Source organism: Callospermophilus lateralis, chromosome 10 (assembly GCF_048772815.1).
Source record: "Callospermophilus lateralis isolate mCalLat2 chromosome 10, mCalLat2.hap1, whole genome shotgun sequence".
In the NCBI taxonomy this organism is placed as follows: Eukaryota; Metazoa; Chordata; class Mammalia; order Rodentia; family Sciuridae; genus Callospermophilus; species Callospermophilus lateralis.
In genome coordinates this window covers 58,546,097-58,565,592 of record NC_135314.1, presented here as the reverse complement: position 1 = coordinate 58,565,592, position 19,496 = coordinate 58,546,097, and the positions used below count along the sequence as shown (strand labels likewise).

Genomic DNA, 19,496 nt, shown 5'->3' with positions numbered 1-19,496 from the left:
AAAAAAGCAGAGTATGTATAGCAGGGAGGAGGGCAGGGTCCCCTGCAGGCCATGCCGTCCCACTATCCCTATCAATGGAGGCTTTCTCTGGAGGCTCCAGGTGAGAATCAGATTCCTTGCCTTTTCCAGCCTTTAGATGTCCTTGGCTTCCATGGTTCATGGCCCTTTTTTATATTTTCAGAGCCAACAGCTTATCATGTGGCCTCCTTTTCATGTCACGTCTCTTCTTCTGGACAAACCCAGAAAAGTTTCTCTGATTTTAAGATTGACAGGAGTAGTTTGAGTTTCCCTGGGCACTTCAGGATACTCTCCCATCTCCAGATTTGTACCCTCATCACATCTGCAAAGACCCTTTTCCTATACAAGGAAACACATTCACATGATCGGAGGGTTAGGAGGATTTATGATCTTGGGGGATCATTATTCTGCCGACCACAAGGACACAACAAGGAACAGTATAGAGTCATGCCATGCAAATAACTAACTATAATTTATGCTATTTTTCAGGATTTTGTTTGTTACTGGTCCTTTTAAATATTTATGACTTATCATGATTTATTTTCTCATTTGTTCTCACAAATACATATTCTCTTCAACCCCTCATTTTGCATTTGCAATTGTGAATTCTGTGTCTCCAGGAGAACTTCTCAGATTGGTAAGCTTTATACCCTACATAAGCAGGGGACCTCTTCTGGCTTATTGACTAAACGGAGCACCCAGTGAAATTTCTCTTGCAAACACCACTGGCGAGGGAATTGGCTTCCAACTGGGGTTGAGTAGCACACAGGCCAGCAAGTGAGCCAGGCAAGGGCAGAAGTGGAGATTACCTTGGTCTCAGCGACCAGCCTTCTCTCTGTGATCCTGAAGACTCCCTTACCTGGACAAAGTACAATGCAGGCAGGCTATAAGGGGCAACCTGAGTAACAGAAAAGCTATGTGAGCCAGGGAGAGCAGGAGAGCAGGCAGAAGAGGGCAATGAAAGTCCCTGAGCCATTATGCTGTCGACTTCCTTAACCTCCTGCTTTGGCGCAGGCCATGAATCTCTGGTTCCCCCAGTCAGCTGTTTATGAGGACAGTACTGCCCTTATCGGCCTGTCTTTGTGCTTCTTCCCTGTCAATCAGCTGCCACTCTCCTTTTCTCATGCCACCCTAAGGATGAAGCCCATCACTTTGGTTTCTCTTGGACCCCTTTGACTGCCCTCTTATCTGTTAACACTGTCTCCCCACTCCCACTGGGGAGGGGGTCTTCCAGAGGGTCAAGGCTGGTCTCTTCCTTGGCCTTTCATTTTGTCTTTTGACTCCAATCTACAACCCCATCCTCACTCTCTTAGTTTTCTCTTTTCCTGCTTCTCAAACGACCACTCCCTGACCAGGGCTGCTCTCCTATTGAGCATTCCTGCTCTAATGCTTCACTCTTCTTGTTCTAGTGGGAATTTTCCCTTCCCCATGCATCTCTGCTGAACTTCCCAACCTAACAGGCATCTTGCATCTTCTACTGAACATTTTATATTGTCTTGCACTAAGGATTTCCCCTATCTATACTAGATTCCCGCCCCGTTGCCCCAGATGTATCCGCAGCACCACTTACCTTTGTTCTCATACAATATCTAAATATTTGACTCCAAAGTTTACTTCCACTCTCTTCCACTCTCTCACTCAAAACTCCAAAGTTTACTTCACTCACTTCCACTTTCTCACTTTTCCTCAGGGTACAAAGTCTCTTCCCAGCACTTACCTTGATTCCTTCCCCTCTTTGTGTTCCATGATTTTTTTAAAATTCTAATTTGAAGTCATGATCTATCCCGTGGAATCATCTGAGATTATTTAAACATTCACACTGAGTGTGCTATGTCCCCTGGCTAACTCCTCTGTTGATTAGGAAACCCTGGGTCCCTGGAACTGAAACAGGTTTCATTTAGTCTCATACCAGAGCCTGAAATTGCTCGCTGACTCCTCTTCCAGCACCCAGGTAGGGGCCCTGAAAGTAACTCTGGGTTGAGCTTCTGTGCCACCTTTGCCCCTCTGTTGGTCATGGCCCACAAAGGGATGCCATTGAATTCTAACCCTTTAAGCCTATCTCTGCATCCTTTCCTTGTTCCATATATCAGCTTTGAGTTCTCTCAAGTCTTGTACTACACTTCCTTCTTTCCTCACTCTTTGAGCACCATTCCTTTCCTTCTGACTTCCTCCTGGAGATTCTTCACTCCTTCCATAGCAGAAACTTAATTGTCTTCACAATCCCCCTCCATGGAGTCACCTTCTGGCCAGCTTCAGAATGGTGTGTGCCTGCAGGATGCCTTACAGCCTCCTCTTCCTTCACTTCTTGCCCTGTCAAGTCTCTGTAGGACAACATTTCCTCTTCTTCTCCATGCAAAAACCAATCTTCTAGCAGTTTCCATTTTGTTGAATGGACCCTAGGCATTGGATAGATTAGGGAACGGAGCGAGTTAGTCTAAAACCAGTGGTGGGTCCAGAACCTGCCTCATGACTGTCAGGGTAGCTGGTGCAAATATCTATGAGAGTCATGTACCTGAGTTCAAGCAAAGGTTTATTGACAGAGAATATCTGCCAGGCTGCCCTTCTGCAAGGTACAGCAGCCAGAGTCACTTGAATAGAGGTTTATGTATCTTTTAACAACAAACAAGAGCAAGCGAGAAATGACCTTGGGTGCAGGTGGTTGGCTAACAACAGATTTTTGCATTTAGGGACCTTGGAGGGGGTGGGTTATGGGAACAGGGTATCTTAAGTTTCTTTTTCTTGGCAGTTTCTAAGTTTTGGTTCCGGGTTAAGATGCAGTCCCAGAATTAAAATGGAGTCACTAATGTTTAGGGACCTAATAGTGACAATGAGAACAAGATGATGCTCACTTCATCTCCAGCTCCAGGTACCAAAAAACAAAGTCCTCTGACTTCCAGGAGAGTTGCTGGGTCCTAAGGCAAATTTACATTTAACATTGTAAGTAACTCAAAATATGTTCAAATTTATGTTTGGATTTAAGGTAACTGAAAATTGTAAAATGATATAGCTATTTGACATTCCTACCAGCAGCAAATGAGAGTTCATTGTTACCAAATTATCACCAATACTGGTTATCTGTTTTTTTATTATTGTTTGTTTTTCTTTGTTGCTTTCTGTGTATCCTTAATAATTAATGTTTTTGAGCATATTTTCATGTATTTATTCATCTTTATAGTTTCTTTTTTCCCCTCCTTCTTTTAATTAGAGCTTTATAGTTATACAAAGTAGTTGGGTTCATCCTGACAAACTCATACACACATGGACATCAATTTCAGATCATGATTTCCCCCCTTTTCCCTCCTGTCCTCCCTACCCTCTCCTATTCTCCTCCCTCTACTCTACTAGACTTCCTTTCACTCATCTATTAATTTATATTTGATTGGTTCTTTATGTTTTCCTATCTTTACCTCCCCTTTCCTTTATTTTACTCTAGCTTCTGCATATGAAAGAAAACATTCAATCTTTGAATTTCTAAGTTTGGCTTGTTTTACTTAGAATGATATTCTCCATTTTCATCCATTTACCACCAAATGCCATAATTACATTCCTTTTTTATGGCTGGGTAAAACTCCATTGCATGTATACATACACCACAATTTCTTAATCTCTTCATCTATTGATGGGCATCTGGGTTGATTTAATAATTAGCTATTATGAATTGTGCTGCTATAAACATTGATGTGACTGTATCACTGTAGTATGCCTATTTTAGACCTTTTGGAAAAATACCAAGGAGTAGGATAGTTGAGTCTTATAGTGGTTCCTTCCCTAGTTTTTTGAGGAATCTCCATAATGCTTTCCAGAGTGGTTGTACCAGTTTACAGCTCTACCAACAATGTACAAGTGTACCTTTCTCCCCATAACCTTGCCAGCACTTATTATTGTTCATTTTCTTGATAACTGTCCTTTTGACTAGAGTGAGATAAAATGTTAGTGTAGTTTTGATCAGCATTTCCCTGATTGTTAGAAATGTGAAACATTTTTTCACTTATTTGTGGGCTATTTATGTTTCTTCTTTGAAGAGTTTCTGTTTTGTTCTTTTGCTCATTAATTGATTGGGTTATCTGTTTTTTTAGTGTTAAGTTTTTTTGAGTTCTTTGTGGGTTATAGATATTAATCCCTGTTATGATTTAGATGTGGTGTCCCCTGAAAGCTCATGTATAAGACAACACAAGAAGGTTCAGAGGAGAAATGATTGGGTTATAGAATAAGCCGAATCAGTGAGTTAATCCTTGATGGGATTAACTGAAGTGAGAAGGTGTGACTGGAGGAGGTGGGAATTGGGGCATGCGTTTAACATATATGTTTTGTATCTGGCCAGTGGAGTCTCTCTCTCTGCTTTTTGATCACCATGATGTAAGCTGCTTTCCTCTGCCACACATTCCACCATGATGTTCAGCCTCATCTAGAGCCCTGAGAAATGGAGCCCACCTTTTATGGACTAAGACTTCTGAAACCGTGAGCCCTCAAATAAACTTTTCCTCCTCTTCAATTGAGCTGGTTGGGTCTTTGAGCCACAGTAGTAAAAATGCTGACTAAAACAATGCCTGATTGGAAGAGTAGCTGGCCAACATTATCTCCCATTCTGTAAGACTCTCTCTTCACTTTCTAAATCATTTCTTTTACCATGCAGAAGTGTCTTGGTTTGATGACATCCTACATATTGATTTATTGTTTTACTTCTTGTGTTTTGGGGGTCTTGTTAAGGAAATCAGTGCCGGCACCTATATGATGGAATGTTGACCCTATGTTTTCTTCTAGCAGTTGTAAAGTTTCTGATCTAATTCCTAAGTCTTTGATTCATGTCAATTTGAGTTTGGAGCAGGGTGAGAGAGAAGGGTCAAATTTTATTTTTCTATATATAGCTATCCAGTTTTCCCAGGACCATTTGTTTACAAGGCTATCTTTTCTCCAAGATGTATTTTTGGCACCACTGTCAAATGTTGACCTTGTGCTTGTGAATTATTTTAGTGTATTCTTACAGTATTTCCACTATATTTTTATATTTTTATCTTCTCAAATTTTAAATTAAGTTTTGCTGTGTAATATTGGCTGGAAGTTGTTTTCTTTTAGGACTTGGAATATCTCATTCTAGCCCCTCCTTGATTTTAAGGTCTGAACTCAGAAATCAGTGAGACTTATTTGTTTGCCTGTAAATGTGACCTGATGTTTTTCTCTTGTAGCTTTTAATATTATTTCCTTATTTGCTGTTAGACATTTTGATTGTGATATGTCTTGGTAAATTTTTTATTTGATTAGTTATATTTGGAGTCCTGTAAGCCTTCCATATGTTGATGACTATCTCATTTCTGATATGGGAAGAGTTTTCTGTAACTATCTCATTGAAAACATTATTTATGCCTTTAGCATTCCAAGGTCAGGGTCAGTGATTGGTCTCAGGGTCAGTGGTCAGTCACACCCCCACACGGACAGGGTCTCACACCTGGAGAGGGCGAGAATTAGCTCTGACACAGTTTGGCCAGAACACCTCACACCCAATCAGGGAGGTGCCCAATCACATGCAAGAATGGCTTCCCACATCCATGTTCTCTTCTATCCCAGTGATTTTCAGGTTTGGTTTTTCAAAGTTGTCTCAGAGTTTTTGTATATTCTGTTTACGTTCTATAATTTTTTCCCTTTATAGTCCTCCATGTACTCAAGTTCATATAGCCTGTCTTCAAGGTCTGAAGTTCTGCCTTCAAGGGCTGAGGTTCTATTTTTAACTCAATCTAATCTGTTAGTGATGTCTTCAATTGGGTTTTTAATTTGACTGATATTTGATTGATTGTCTTTCATTTCTAAGAGTTCTGCTTGTTCTTTTCAATATTTCTATTTCTTTATTAATGTGGTCTTTCATCTCCTGAAATTGCTCTTTTAATTCCTCCCTTGGGTCTTCTTTTACGTCACTGAACATTTTAGCTGGCTTTTTTTTTTTTTTTGGTAGTGCTGGGGATTGAACCCAGGCCCTTGTGCATACTAGGTAATCCCTGTACCAACTGAGCTATATCCCCAGCCTTCATTGAACATTTTAATAATCAGTTTTTTATAATCTTTCTTTCTCTGGACTTTTGTCTACTTCAGTATCACTGGGATCCTTTACTGGGGGATTGTGTATTTTGTGGGGGGGGGAGAGATTTGTTAGCCTGTTTTCTCATGTTTTTAGAAGTTTTGGACTTGTGTATCAATTGCATACCACCTATTTTTTTTTGCACATGTCCTTTTGTGTGTAGTTATCTTATTTGTTCTAAGACTTCTTTCTGTTTTTGATGTATGTGTAAATACCATGGAATGGGACCTGAGTTCCCTCTCTGATTGTTTATCTGTGGGTACTTGTTATTGGTTTGGGGCTTTTGTCTCCTCCCTTCTTTGAATTGGAGTAATGTCAGGGAAAGTTAAAAAGTTAGAGCATCAGTCTCTAAACTTTGAATTTTTAATGTCCCCGTAGGTTCCCAGCACATCACAGAGTGAAATGAAATAAAAAATAGTAACAACCATGACAAAAAACAAACAATATTCAGTGTAAAGTAAATACCCAATTCCTACTATAACATCTTCAACATTAATTGGCACCAATAAATAAGAAAGGAATAGAAGACACAGAGAAAAATCCATCTAAATATAGTTATCTCATATTAAGCAAAGGTGTGAAAAACATACATTGGAGAAAAGACAGCATCTTCAAATGATGCTGGGAAAAATAGAAATTCATATGTAGCAAAATGAAATTAAACCCCTCTCACCCTGCACAAAACTCAACTCAAAGTGCATCAAGGACCTAGGCATTAGACCAGACACCCCATACCTAATAGAAGAAAAAGTAGGCCCCAATCTACATCATGTTGGCTCAGGAACTGTCTTCCTTAACAAGACTCCTAAAGCACAAGAAATAAAATCAAGAATCAACAAATGGGATGGAATCAAACTAAAAAACTTCTTAACAGCAATGGAAACATGATTATCAAGAGAGAGCCTACAGAATGGGAGAAAATCTTTGTCATCTGCACCTCAGACAGAACATTAATCTCCAGGTTATATAAAGAACTCAAAAAACTTAACACAAAAAAACAAATAACCTCCAAAATCAATAGATGGGCAAAGGAACTGAATACACACTTCACAGAAGAAGAAATATGGTCAATCAATAAATATATGAAAAAATGCTCAACATCTCTAGCAGTTAGAGAAATGCAAATTAAAACTATCCTGAGATTTCATCTCACTCCAATCAGAATGGCAATTATCAAGAATACAGGCAACAATAAATTTTGGTGAGGATGTAGGGGAAAAGGTACACTCATACATTGCTGGTGAGAATGCAAATTGGCACAACCATTATAGAAAGCAATATGGAGATTCCTCAGAAAACTTGGAATAAAACCACATTTGATCCAGTTATCCCACTCCCAGCATATACCCAAAGGACTTAAAAATCAGCATATGATAGTGACACAGCCACATCAATGTTTATATTAGCTCAATTCACAATAGCTACTTCTGCTTATTTCTCTAAGAGAAAAGAAAGAGTGGTAGGAGTTCTATTTTCAAAAACATAAACACAATTTTTAAAAATTAATGAATGATTCCCTAAGTAATTTTTAATATAATTTAATATAATCAGCAAACAAATTTCCCTAATCAACTCTTTTTTTTTCCCCTAATTGACTCTTTTTTATTTTTGGTACTGGGGATCAATACTCAGGGGTGCTTAACCACTGAGTCACATCCCCAGAGCTTTTTTTGTATTTTATTTAGAGACAGGGTCTCACTGAGTTGCTTAGGGTCTCTCTAAATTGCTGAGGCTGGCTTTAAACTTGTAATTCTCCTGCCTCAGCCTCCAGAGATGCTGGGATTACAGACCTGCACCACCTACACCACTGTGCTTGGCCCTAATTAACTCCTTTTTTTTTTTTTTTTTTTTGGTGCTGGGGATTGAACCCTTGAACTTGGGGCCTTGTGCATGCACTACAAGTACTCCATCGACTGAGCTATTCCCCCAGACACCTAATTGACTCTTAAATGCCTTTATTGGTTTGCTTGGGTCAGGATCCAAACAAGTTCCACAAATTGTCTTTGGATTATAAATCTATAAATATAGATTTATATAAATATAAATATATAAATATAAATATAAAGACTTTTTACTCTATAAGAGCCCCCCCCAACACACACACACACACACACACACACACACACTCACACACACACCCTTTTTTTGTCCTTTGTGAGTTCTTTGTCAGGAAGATTTAGTTCCTTGTTCTGTAAACATGTTCACATTCTGGATTTGATTGATTGTATTTCCAAAGCATCATTTGCTACTTCTCTAACTCTGTACTTTCTGTAGTATGCTAGTTAAACCCAAATACTTTAATCCCTTGGCAGGAATAATTCATAAGTGGTACTTTGTTCTTCCAGTTGCAATACATCAGAGGACACGTCTCTTTAGATCTTTGTTGATTTGATAGCTGAAGGTGCTATATTATTACTACTTATATATATTCTTTGATTATTAGCAAAGTTGAACATCTTATATGTGAAACAGTATTTCATTTTATCATGAATTGTCTCACTGTCCTTTTGACTGTCATATTTGTTACACACTTTTCCTTTAAAGTGTCTTTGATTTCCATTTTTTTTGTCATTTTTGACAAATAGTTTTTGAATTTCTGTATAGTTAGAATCATTATTCTTTGTTGTTATGATTTCTACCATATCTTTTTACTGACAGCACAGCCAGGGAGGCTGCCTGGACTAGATTCAGCCACCTGCCTGCATAAGAAATAAGCAAACTGTGTAAAAAAAGAAAAATGAATTTTACACAGATTGATCAAACTGGGAAGACACAGCTAGTTCCCTTCTTTGAAGGCCCCATAGAAGCAGTTACAATTCATAGGAATGAAATCCAGGTGACATCCGTATGTAGATTTTGCTAGGCTGTGCTTAGCCAGAGAATATGTCAGTCTTAATTTCCTTGGCCTCTGTCTTCTGCATGAAGAGGTATAGAGTGCAGAAGAGCATTATGGGAAGTTGCTTTTAATTTCAAAGGGGGGGTTGTAAATTTCCATTCAGAACATAGATATTTACAGACATTTTCTTTAGTGCTTAATCGTTCTTTTTTGCTTTTCTCTTACACTTAGTTCTTCTGAGACTTACTATGATGAAAGTGGGAAAGCAGGATTTAGATGGATTTTTTTCTCCTACAAGTGTAAGACTAATTGTTTCAGTATCAATTATTGAATACTTCTTTCACTGATTTGTGAGGATTAACTCGTTGTATTACATTCTTACATACATTCTCTTTTATTGAGAATTTTTAATTTTTATTTCAATTTTTATCAGAAATGACTACTTTGATTAATAAAGATTTTACAATTTAGTAGGATGATTACTTTCCATTTCCATCTTTTTAAAAAAATATTTATTTTATTATTTTTTTGTGTGTGTGTAGATGGACACAACACAATGCCTTTATCTCCATGTGGTGCTGAGGATCGAACCCGGGTCCCACCCATGTTAGGGGAGCACTCTACCGCTGAGCCACAATCCCAGCTCCTCCATTTCCATCTTTACTATTTCTTTTAAACAAATTGCTTTAGTTGTTCATGTCAATTTCCCTTCAAATGAAGACCTGATTTTTCCAACTATAACTAAAATTAAATTGAAATATTTTTTAGAATTGCATCAAATTAATAAATTAATTTGAAAAAATTGGACATCCCTGAGATCCTTCATCTTAAGGGTCTCTTTCTATTTCTACCGTCAGAGTTTTTATTTTACTCTTCTCTCGGGCATTTCTTGTTAATATTTCCAGGCATTTGCTTTTGCTTTTGTTCCTATCTCATATGGTTCTGTTAAATTCATTTTTTTGTGTGTGGGGGTGGGTACCAGGGGCACTTGATCACTTAGCCACATTCCCAGCCCTATTTTGTATTTTGTTTAGACATAGGGTCTCACTGAATTGCTTAGTGCCTTGCTTTTGCTGAGGCTGGCTTTGAACCTGTGATCATTCTGCCTCAGCATCCCAAGCTGCTGGGATTACATGTTATATTATGATTATTTTTGATGGCATAAATAGAAGGGACTAATTTGTATGTTTTATCTTGCATCTTTCACTTTACCAAATACTAACCAATCATCAGAGTTTACAGCTGGTGTCTAAGTGCTGCTGATTTTGTTTGCTTTGTAACAGTTACGCCTTATTTTTTTGTGTCTCATGTTTTATGGCATTAAGCAACCCCTTAACTAATTATTAACAACACTAGTACAGCAATCATTTTATTTTCCTCCTGATTTTACTGACGATAAATCTAATGTTTTTTCACAAAGTATGCTATTGGTTATTGGTAAGACAGATTGTCATTTATTAGAAAGAATCATTACACTCTTGACTTTTAAAAGTTTTGCTATTGTTGTTTGTTTTTAATCAGGAGAGATGTGGCACGTTGTTACCAGTATCCTGCTTACATGTAGAAAAAAAACACACACACATACTGCTCCACACAGGCAAAAGGCAGCTGCCTCTTTCTTTGAAGTCCCCTCCAGGCCTCTCAATATGAATTTTCTGCTTGCTGCATAGTTGATATTCCCAGTGGGATGATTCCCAATATACCCTTTCAAACTTGGTACAAGTCTATCTTCTCTGAACTCTGATTTGTATTACATTACAAATGTTCACTTCTTTTATTTTACCCTAAACATATTTGATGACATAATTTAAGTGTGTTTAAGAAATTTGGAATTTAGAAACACCTCAGCCGGATATAACCCCTGCTGCCCCCACACAGCCTTGAGCCTCCATCATCAAGTTTTCAGCCAGCAGGCTGAGGGACCATCCTGAATGTATTGCTCACCCCAAAGCTCTCAAAGGTCAATTGTGACAAGATTGAACTGGTGTTTTTAAGGGCTTAGTAAAAGGCCTTGAGGAACAAAAAGCAAAGTCTCCAATGTACAGAGGCCCAGAAGCACCAAATCAGCAGAACACAATGGGCATCAGCCCCAGAGAACCTGCAGGTGTTTTTAGACATATGGTCATCTGCTTACATCAGCCTTGCTTTCAAAATCAAAGCTGTCTACAGCCTGAGTGTTGGCACAAGTCTTTAATCTGGGCTACATGGGAGGCTGAGGCAGAAGGATCACAAGTTTGAGGCTGGCCTGGGCAATTTAGTAGGAACTTGTCTTGAAATAAAAAATAAGGACTGGGGGTATAGCTCAGCAGTAAAGCACCCCTGGGTTTAATTCCCATTACTAGGAAAAAACAAAAGATGTGGAACACAGGTGAAGCTTCCCTGTACTGGCCAAAATCCCATAGATGACCATCACAACCTTGAATAACATTCCATTGTGAAAGAAAAAATCTGCAGACTTTTAGAAGGCATGAGACAACATGCCTCTGGATATGGTTCAAGTAAGTCATTGAGATGGCAAGTAAAGAACTGAAGACCTTGGGGAATTACCTGCTGCCCAGGAACAGAGATGCACATCAAAGAATCATATGACATGGAGGGGCTGTCTGAACCACCTAGGAAAACTTTGCAAGCTATTGTGGAACTGAAGGAAGTTTAATAAATGGTTTGCCTATTCAGAAACAAATCTTATGAAGGATGCAGTGTAACGTTGAATTAAGAATACAGGATTTAGAGTCCAACTGACCTGTTTTCAAATTCTGGTTCCACCTCCTTCTAGCTAAGCAATATCAACGAATCATCAAGGATGTGTGTGCTTAGTGCAGCCCAGCAGTGCCCAAGCGCCAGACGTGCAGAAACACTTGATTTCCTGGTTTATTCACTCATTTATTGATGACTGTTCCTTGCTGAGAGCATAAACATCTCTTTGGTATTCAGTATAAACACCGGATTTTGCAATTATTTTTGCTAAGGCCCTATTGAAATATTTCACTCTGGCTGAATACAGGAGACCATCATTTTAACCCTTTTCTGGCTAGATTTCACAAATTACTAAGCACAATGAGGAGCAGGTGCTACGCTCGGAAACAAACACAGCTGTATTCGATTAAAAGTACACATCTAATTGGTCTTATGAAATTCACATGAAAAAGAGAGATGTTGGCACATACCAGAGGGCTCATTACTGTCATATTCCTTCCCACAGGGCACCATTCTGTAAAGAAGACTAATGTAAGAGATGCAGGAGCAGGGCTATTGATGCCAGTTGGCAATCCACCCACCCCAGATCAGATCTATTTCTAACAAAACTCCAGGGGTTCTGTTCCCATTATTTCTTGCCATGTAACAAATCTCCCCTAAGCTTACTGGATTAAACCAACCACCATTTATTTTCTGTTGATGGGGAAAATTGGGGAGTTCAGCTTCACATGACCTTAGCTGAGACTGTCATATGAAGGCCGGGCTGGACCAGGAAGTCTGCGGGGTTCACTCCTGTGCCTGGAGTTAGATGAGGTGACTGGGAGGTGGGGCTGCTGGGCCTCGCCCAGCTGAGGGATCTCAAGGCACTCCCTCTTCACCCAGCCCTTCTGCACCAGTCTGTTTAGCTGGTCACTCAGCAGGGTAGTCAGATTTTTCTCACACAGTGGCTTAGGGCTCTGCAAAAGGCAAAGGCAGAAGTTACTGGGTTTCTCATGGGAGAAACTAGCACAGTGTCATTTCTCCACATTCTACTGGTCAAAGCAAGTTACAGAATGTCCTAGATTCTTCCAGGAGGGGACTACAAAAGGATGTGGCTATGGGGAAGTGTGGCTCCTCAGCAGCCATATCTGGAGAACAGCTGCCATGGGTTCTCTAACCAGCTTCATGAGGATATGAGCTAACGAACTATGGAATGTCCCAGAGTCTGCCTGTTTAATAGTCAACATGAACAAAACGAGTTCTACGAATCCTAGGGAGTGGGGCTCTGGCACTAATTCTAATACCTCCTCATTAAGGAACTGGTGAAAGTGTTAATTAGGCACAGTTTAAGTGAATATCTTTCCTTCAGTCCTTTGGTGACATTTATTTTCTTGATCTACATCCTTTGCTGAGTTTCTCTTGTGATTCATATCATCATGTTGTAATGGTCACTTCCTTGGGGGAAATGGCTTTTGAATTTATTGCTGAGAAAACTCCAATTCACCATCTTCAGTTGTATAAAGTTCACAATTTATATGCAGAATCTCTGCCGACTGTCCCTGTAGCCACAGAGACTGCTCTTTCCAGGGGCTCCTGAATAATGCTGAAGACTTAAGGAAGGGTATTCTCCAACGTGCACTCTGAAACTCTACCCTGCTAATAAAACTTTCTATAGCTGTGCGGCTCTTTGACTCCAGAACACTTCAGAATAAAGGTCTTATATTTTTGCCCAAGAATGACTTCCAAGTTCTGAAGAACCTGGACAACATACATAACAGAGTATGCAGTGTGTAGTAGATGTGCAGCATGTTTGAAATAGATAGATAGCCATCCAGAGGAGTAAGTTAGTGCTGTGTTCTGAGTGCCTCATATGCTGAAATCTTCACCCCCCAAGGTGATGGCACTAGGAATTGGAGTCTTTGAGAGGTGATTTCTCATGATTGAGATGAATAAAATCCTGGTGAGCTAGCTAGGACCTTCTACTATGTGAAACCACAGGGAGATGATACCATCTATGAACTAGGCCTTCATCAGACACTGAATCTGCTGATGCCTGGATCTTGGACTTTGTAGACTCCAGAACTGTGAGAAATATATTTCTGTTGTTTATAAGCTGCTTGGTTTATGATATTTTGTTACAGAAGCCTGAGTGGACTAAGACAATGAGTTACCTTTTTCAAAGGACCTGGAACGCTGTGAGTTTCAATAATCATTAGTTACCATTTTGGTATCTGCTCTAGCCCTTGTTCACCAATACAAAGTTGGTCCCTGTAATTTTAGATTGCCCCAGTCATCTGCTAAAACCATTTTTCTTGGTGTTTTTGAATGAGAAAATTAAATATATTTACATTTAACTATCAACTTATTGGATATTTCTACTATCTTTAAAAAACTTTTAATATATTAATTGAAACCTGTTGTTTCAATTTATGGAGTAGAGTAAAATAATTCAATCAACTGTGCAATGATCAAATCAAGGTAATTAGCATTTCCATCTCCTCAAACATTTATCATTGAAAACCTTTGGACTCTTCTAGTTACTATCATAAGTTATTGCAGAATGTAATTGCCCTATTGTGCAATAGAACACTAGAACTAATCCTTCCTATTTAACAGTACTTTGGTACTTTATTTAACCTCTCTCTATCCCTCTTTTCCACATCCCTTCCTAATCTCTTATGACCATTATTATCCTTCTTTTTCCCCCTGTGAAACCAATTTGCTTAGCTTCCAAACAACATGCCACATTTGTCTCTCTGTACCTGACTCACTTTACATAGCATAGTGTCCTCCAGTTCTATTGATGATGCTGAAAATTGTATCACTTCATTTTTTATGCCTGAAAATATAACATTGTGCATGTATGACACATTTTCTTTATCCATTGATGAATACTTTGGTTGATTCCATATACTAGCTATTGTGAATAGCATGCAATAAACATGAGTTAATAAATTGATTTCATTTTCTTTGGATGTACATCCAACTGTAGGATAGCTGGGTCACTTAGTAGATCGATTTTTACTTTTTCAAGGAAATTCTATATTGGTTTCCATAGGGACTGTACTAATTTTATCCCCACTAACAGTGTATGAGAGTTCTCTTATGTCCAGATCCTCAACAGTCTGTGTATCTTTTTGTAATAGCCATTCTAACTGGAGTGAGATGCTTAGTAATATCAAGCATTTTAAAATATACCTTTTGGGCATTTGTATGTCTTCTTTTGAGAAAGATCTACTCAGATCATTGGCTTATTTTTTAATCATGTCCCCCTGCCTTTTTTTTTTTTTTTTTTTTTTTGCTATTGTTTTGAATTTCTTGTCTAGTCTGGACATGAATCTTTTGTCAGATGAATAGTTTGCAAGTATTATCTCTCAGTGTGAAGGGTGTCTCTTCACACTATTATTTCCTTTGTTGTGCAGTAGCTTGATGTAATTGCATTAGCTATTTTTAGTTTCTGTTATTTTGGGGGTCTAGTCCAAAACAGAATCTTTACCTATACCACTGTGTAGAAGCATTTCTCCTGTCTTTTCTTCTGTATTTCTACCACCTTATCTTGTTTTTCCATTTGTCACTCTTTCAGTTTCTTTTTATGTCTCTAGTGGCCTCCTTTTTGACTTTTTAAAAATTCTGCTTTCCCCTTCCTTTTGGCTTTCAGTTTATACATTCTATGTCTACACTTTTAGGATTACCCTAGACATTTAAACAAGCATACTTTCCTATCAAAAATATAAGGTATGTACTGTCTTATTTCCTCAACATGAGACCTTAACAAAGTTTTCCTTAGGATTATCCATCTCCTGACTTACATAATGTTGCCTACTTCAGTTGTGGTTTGCTTTTTCTAACTTGTAAAACATTGTTATTGGTTTGTGTAATTGTTGTTTATTCCAATTTTATAGATAATGTTCATTTATTTTTCAAATCTGCTCGCTCAGTTTTGTGGCCTTGTAACTTACATCTTCAATCTCTTCTACTGTTTATTTAAACATATTTTGGTTTTGATGATTCAGGAAGTCTTTACATGTCTAATTCTGCTTTAAGCTGTTTTTGTTGACTCTAGCTCATGATATTTTGTTAGTCTTTGACACATGATTTGTGAATTTTTGCTCATATTTATTAGAAATTATGTGTGTAATTATTTATACTGAGGTAGAAAGTGGAAAGGTATCTTCCAGATACCTAGAGAGGTATCTGGAAGAACTACTAACCCAAGAGCCTTTGAAATCAAATCCTGGGCTTGAGGTTTTTGTGAACACCAAAAATACATCTTTTTTTTTTTTTTTCCTGCAAGTCTGTATTGAGGTCAGAATTGTGATCTGAAAAATCAGAGAAGACTCTCACCCCACTCCCCAGACCACACACATATACACAGTTCAAGTTTCTAGTCAGCCTGTTTTGTTCAGTTTTCTGGAGAGCCAAATTCAGGAAGAGATTAATTGCCCGTTCACTCCTATATGTGAAATAGTTCAGTGCCATCTGTCAGGATGCTAGAAACTGAATTTGTGTGTTTCAATTTTACTCAGAATTTTATTTTTGTTTTAGAAAGGGCAACATCACTTGTGATGGGGTTGCTCCCGGCAATCAGTGCCTGGGCAGACTTTTGGGGAGCACAGTGAGCGGGGTCAGTCCCTGATTTCTACTCACCATCCTCTGCAGCTGTTTTGAGTAGAGTTCAGGTCAGCTGCCTGGGGAGGGCATCTTGAGTTCAGCTCTATTGAGGGGCACAGATTCTTTGAGATCTACACACACACCAGCTCTGCCATGATGTAGGCCATTTTCTTCCCGCATCATGATCTTGGTTCCACTCTCACTGTCTCCCCATCTGCCAGGTGAAAACCCTCTTTCTGCTAGCCTTTCCAGGGCTCTCTGGGAGGCTGAGGACCACCCTCCACATCTGAAGGACCACCCTCCTCTGGAGCTCCTCAATCCTGGAAATTATTCAGTAGTCTGTCCCATCAGCTGTTCCCTGCTCAGGTCTTGACCAACTCATGGCCTCCTAACCTCAACTTACTCAAGTACTGCTTCCATGATCCAGTCTAGCCCAGACAGTTTCTTTTTGTTTTGTTTCCTTTTTTTCCTTCCTCTTCTCCGAGCCCCCCCCCCCCCTGCTTCTTCCAGTGGTGGGAATTGAACCCAGGGTCTCACTCATGCTAAGCAGGTGCTTTACCACTGAACCACATCCCCAGTCCAGTCTCTTCTTATTTCTTTTCATCTTTTCCTCCCCCTTCTCTCTTCCATGTTTTTTTTTTTAATATTTATTTTTTTAGGTGTAGATGGACGCAACACAATGCCTTTATTTTTATGTGGTGCTGAGGATCAAACCCAGGTCCCGCCGGTGCTAGGCGAGCGCTCTACTGCTGAGCCACAATCTCTTCCATGTTTTTGTTCATGTGTTCTACTCCAAGGCCCTACAACTGGATACAAAATATCATGGATAATAACTCAAACCCCCCTGCCCACATTCTTTTCATGAGAGGTCAGTTCTGAGGTCCAGCATTGAACCCAAATGTAAGCAAAGCTCAGAAGGGACAGAGTGTTACTTCTGCAGCTTTGGGACACTACTCTTGAGCCCTTTCATTGACTATTGTTTTTTCTTTTACTTATAGTCCAAGAGGTTCAGAAGCAAACCTGGAGGTGAGACGTGAAGAAAGTTGGAGCCATGCTGACCTTGAACACTTCAAAGAAGCAACTTCTATGTCTGAAAAGTCCACCACCAATTTTGCAAATGAGGAAGATGGGGGTCCCCAAATCTGCCGCGTCTGTGGGGACAAGGCCAACGGCTATCACTTCAATGTCATGACATGTGAAGGATGCAAGGGCTTCTTCAGGTAGTCACCCATCAACCTTCACTCATTTGCCGCCACTGATACACTGGGTCACATCTAACGGGAATTTGCCAGCAACCCTGCAGGGCAATGTCTCAGGGACTCAGTTTGATCTGTCTTCAGGGTTCAAAGAGTAGGCAGGTAGCCCACCCAAAGGCTTTCTAATTAGTCTTGAATGAACCATTTATACCTCAGAGCAATCTTCATCTCTTTCTTCCAGGTTCTACCTGGAAAAGATCCCCTTCCATTAAGATACCATTTTATGTATTTGTCAATGAAAGATCAGACAGTGAAAGAGTCAAGAATTTAAAAATCCAGAACGCAAAGTGTTCAAATCAGTTTTATAGGACAGTTATTAAGAGTGGCATAAAATAAATAAAAAAGAAAACAAGCTCACCTAGAATAGACAAACAGGGAGAATTAAAAAACAGAGGACTATGGTGCTGGATTGTGGCTCAGTGACAGAGCACTTGCCTCTCACATGTGAGGCTCTGGGTTTGACCCTCAGCACCACATAAAAATAAATAAACAAAATAAAGATATTGTGTCCGTGTAAATCTAATATATATATATATATATGATTATTTTTAATGGAGGACTAAAACATCCCAGCTCACAGCAAAGCAGGCCTGGACAGAAGGCTCACCTTGTCTAGCTGATGAAACAGAAAGACCAAAGCCAGCTCAGTGAGGGCACTCTCAGCAACAGGGCTCAGACCAAGAGGGAGAGAAGCAGATTAAGAAAGGAGGGGAAGGGAGGAAGGAATGTGTGAGGAAGAGCACCCAGTCTACCCTCAGAAAGGGAGAGGGCATGCAGTGTCTTGGGATCCTTATACACTTTCCAGATGGTGAGACTGACTTGGCCCTTTGTAGAGTTCTTCCTGGTGGCTGGATATTCTAACGGAAATGAATGTCCCCAGAGCCAAGGGCTCACCCTGCAATCCCAAAGATGGGCTGCTGGTCAGCAAGTCATGGATGCAGGCTCAGCTGTTTGCCCCCAGAACACATGGGAGGACTTCCAGGCCTGGATGATCTCAGGAAAGCACTGCTGCAGCCTCTGTTAAGACCAGTTCAATGAGAGTAGAATGAAAGAATCCCTGCTTCAGGGCAGACACGGCCAGGCCTGAGCAGTTCTGAGGTTGCATGGGGGTTAACTCCAGCTGGGGGAGGTCTGAAGGCATCATGTTCCAGGGAGAAAGGAACATTTGTGTATAGACTATCACAAGTGAGACACAGCAGCAATATTAGGTTGTGTTCAGCTACAAGTCACAGAACACTTTAGGAAAACGTGTTTCCTCTCCTAAAAAAAAAAAGTCTAGACAAGTGCTCTCATCTTAGTGAGTCCTGAAGCTAAGTTCTCTGTGTTTTTCTCTTCTGCCGTTCTACCCAAAAGCTGTGATTTCAGTAGGGTGGTACAAAACTCCAGGGTGCCCAGGCAGTAGCCATGACATTCAGCAGAGAAACAAAAAGGCTATCTCTTCTCCTTGTGAGAGCAAGAAAACCTTTCCCAGAAGACCCCCTAATGCCACACAGGCTAGAGATGGCCCTGAACTACTCCTGAACTGTTTACTAGCAAAGAACCCGGGAGAGATCTCTGAGCTGGGCAGGTGAATGTATGAAGGCAGGAGAACATCAGAACCAGATCAGGATCCTTACAGAGAAGAAGAGGATGCCTGGAACATCTGTCCAAGCAGCATCCATAGATTGCCTTGGGGTGCAGGGATCCTCTGCCCTCTTCTCCCCAATTGGGTGCTATTCCTGGGACTCCCAAAGGGACATGACATATCATAGTGGCTAGGAGTTTGTATTGGTATCAGGCAGACCTGGACTCAAGTTTCATGAATTAGTTGGAAGACAGGTGGTGATCTGCCTTCTCAAAGCCTCAGTTTCCCTCATCTCTGCCAGGTAGATGACAGGATGAATTTTATAGGATTTTGGACACTAAATTTACAAAGCTTTGCCAAATATCAAGCCCAGCATGTGATGGCATGTTCTAATAAATGTGAGTCCTTCCCCACAATCCCCATTTACCCATTCTGGATGTACTTTGGAGTAACTCCAAGGGTCTCCTC

The 19,496-nt window shown here is 39.8% G+C and overlaps 1 protein-coding gene across 1 annotated transcript in view; it reads left to right on the top strand.

Annotated features, from left to right (window-relative positions):
- Positions 1-19,496, top strand: part of Nr1i2 (nuclear receptor subfamily 1 group I member 2) — a 37,154-nt gene that overhangs the window by 10,370 nt on the left and 7,288 nt on the right. Inside the window, exon 3 of the mRNA XM_076867011.2 lies at positions 17,207-17,428. Coding sequence (XP_076723126.2) covers positions 17,207-17,428 — 222 coding nt within the window. The remainder of the gene's footprint in view (positions 1-17,206; positions 17,429-19,496) is intronic.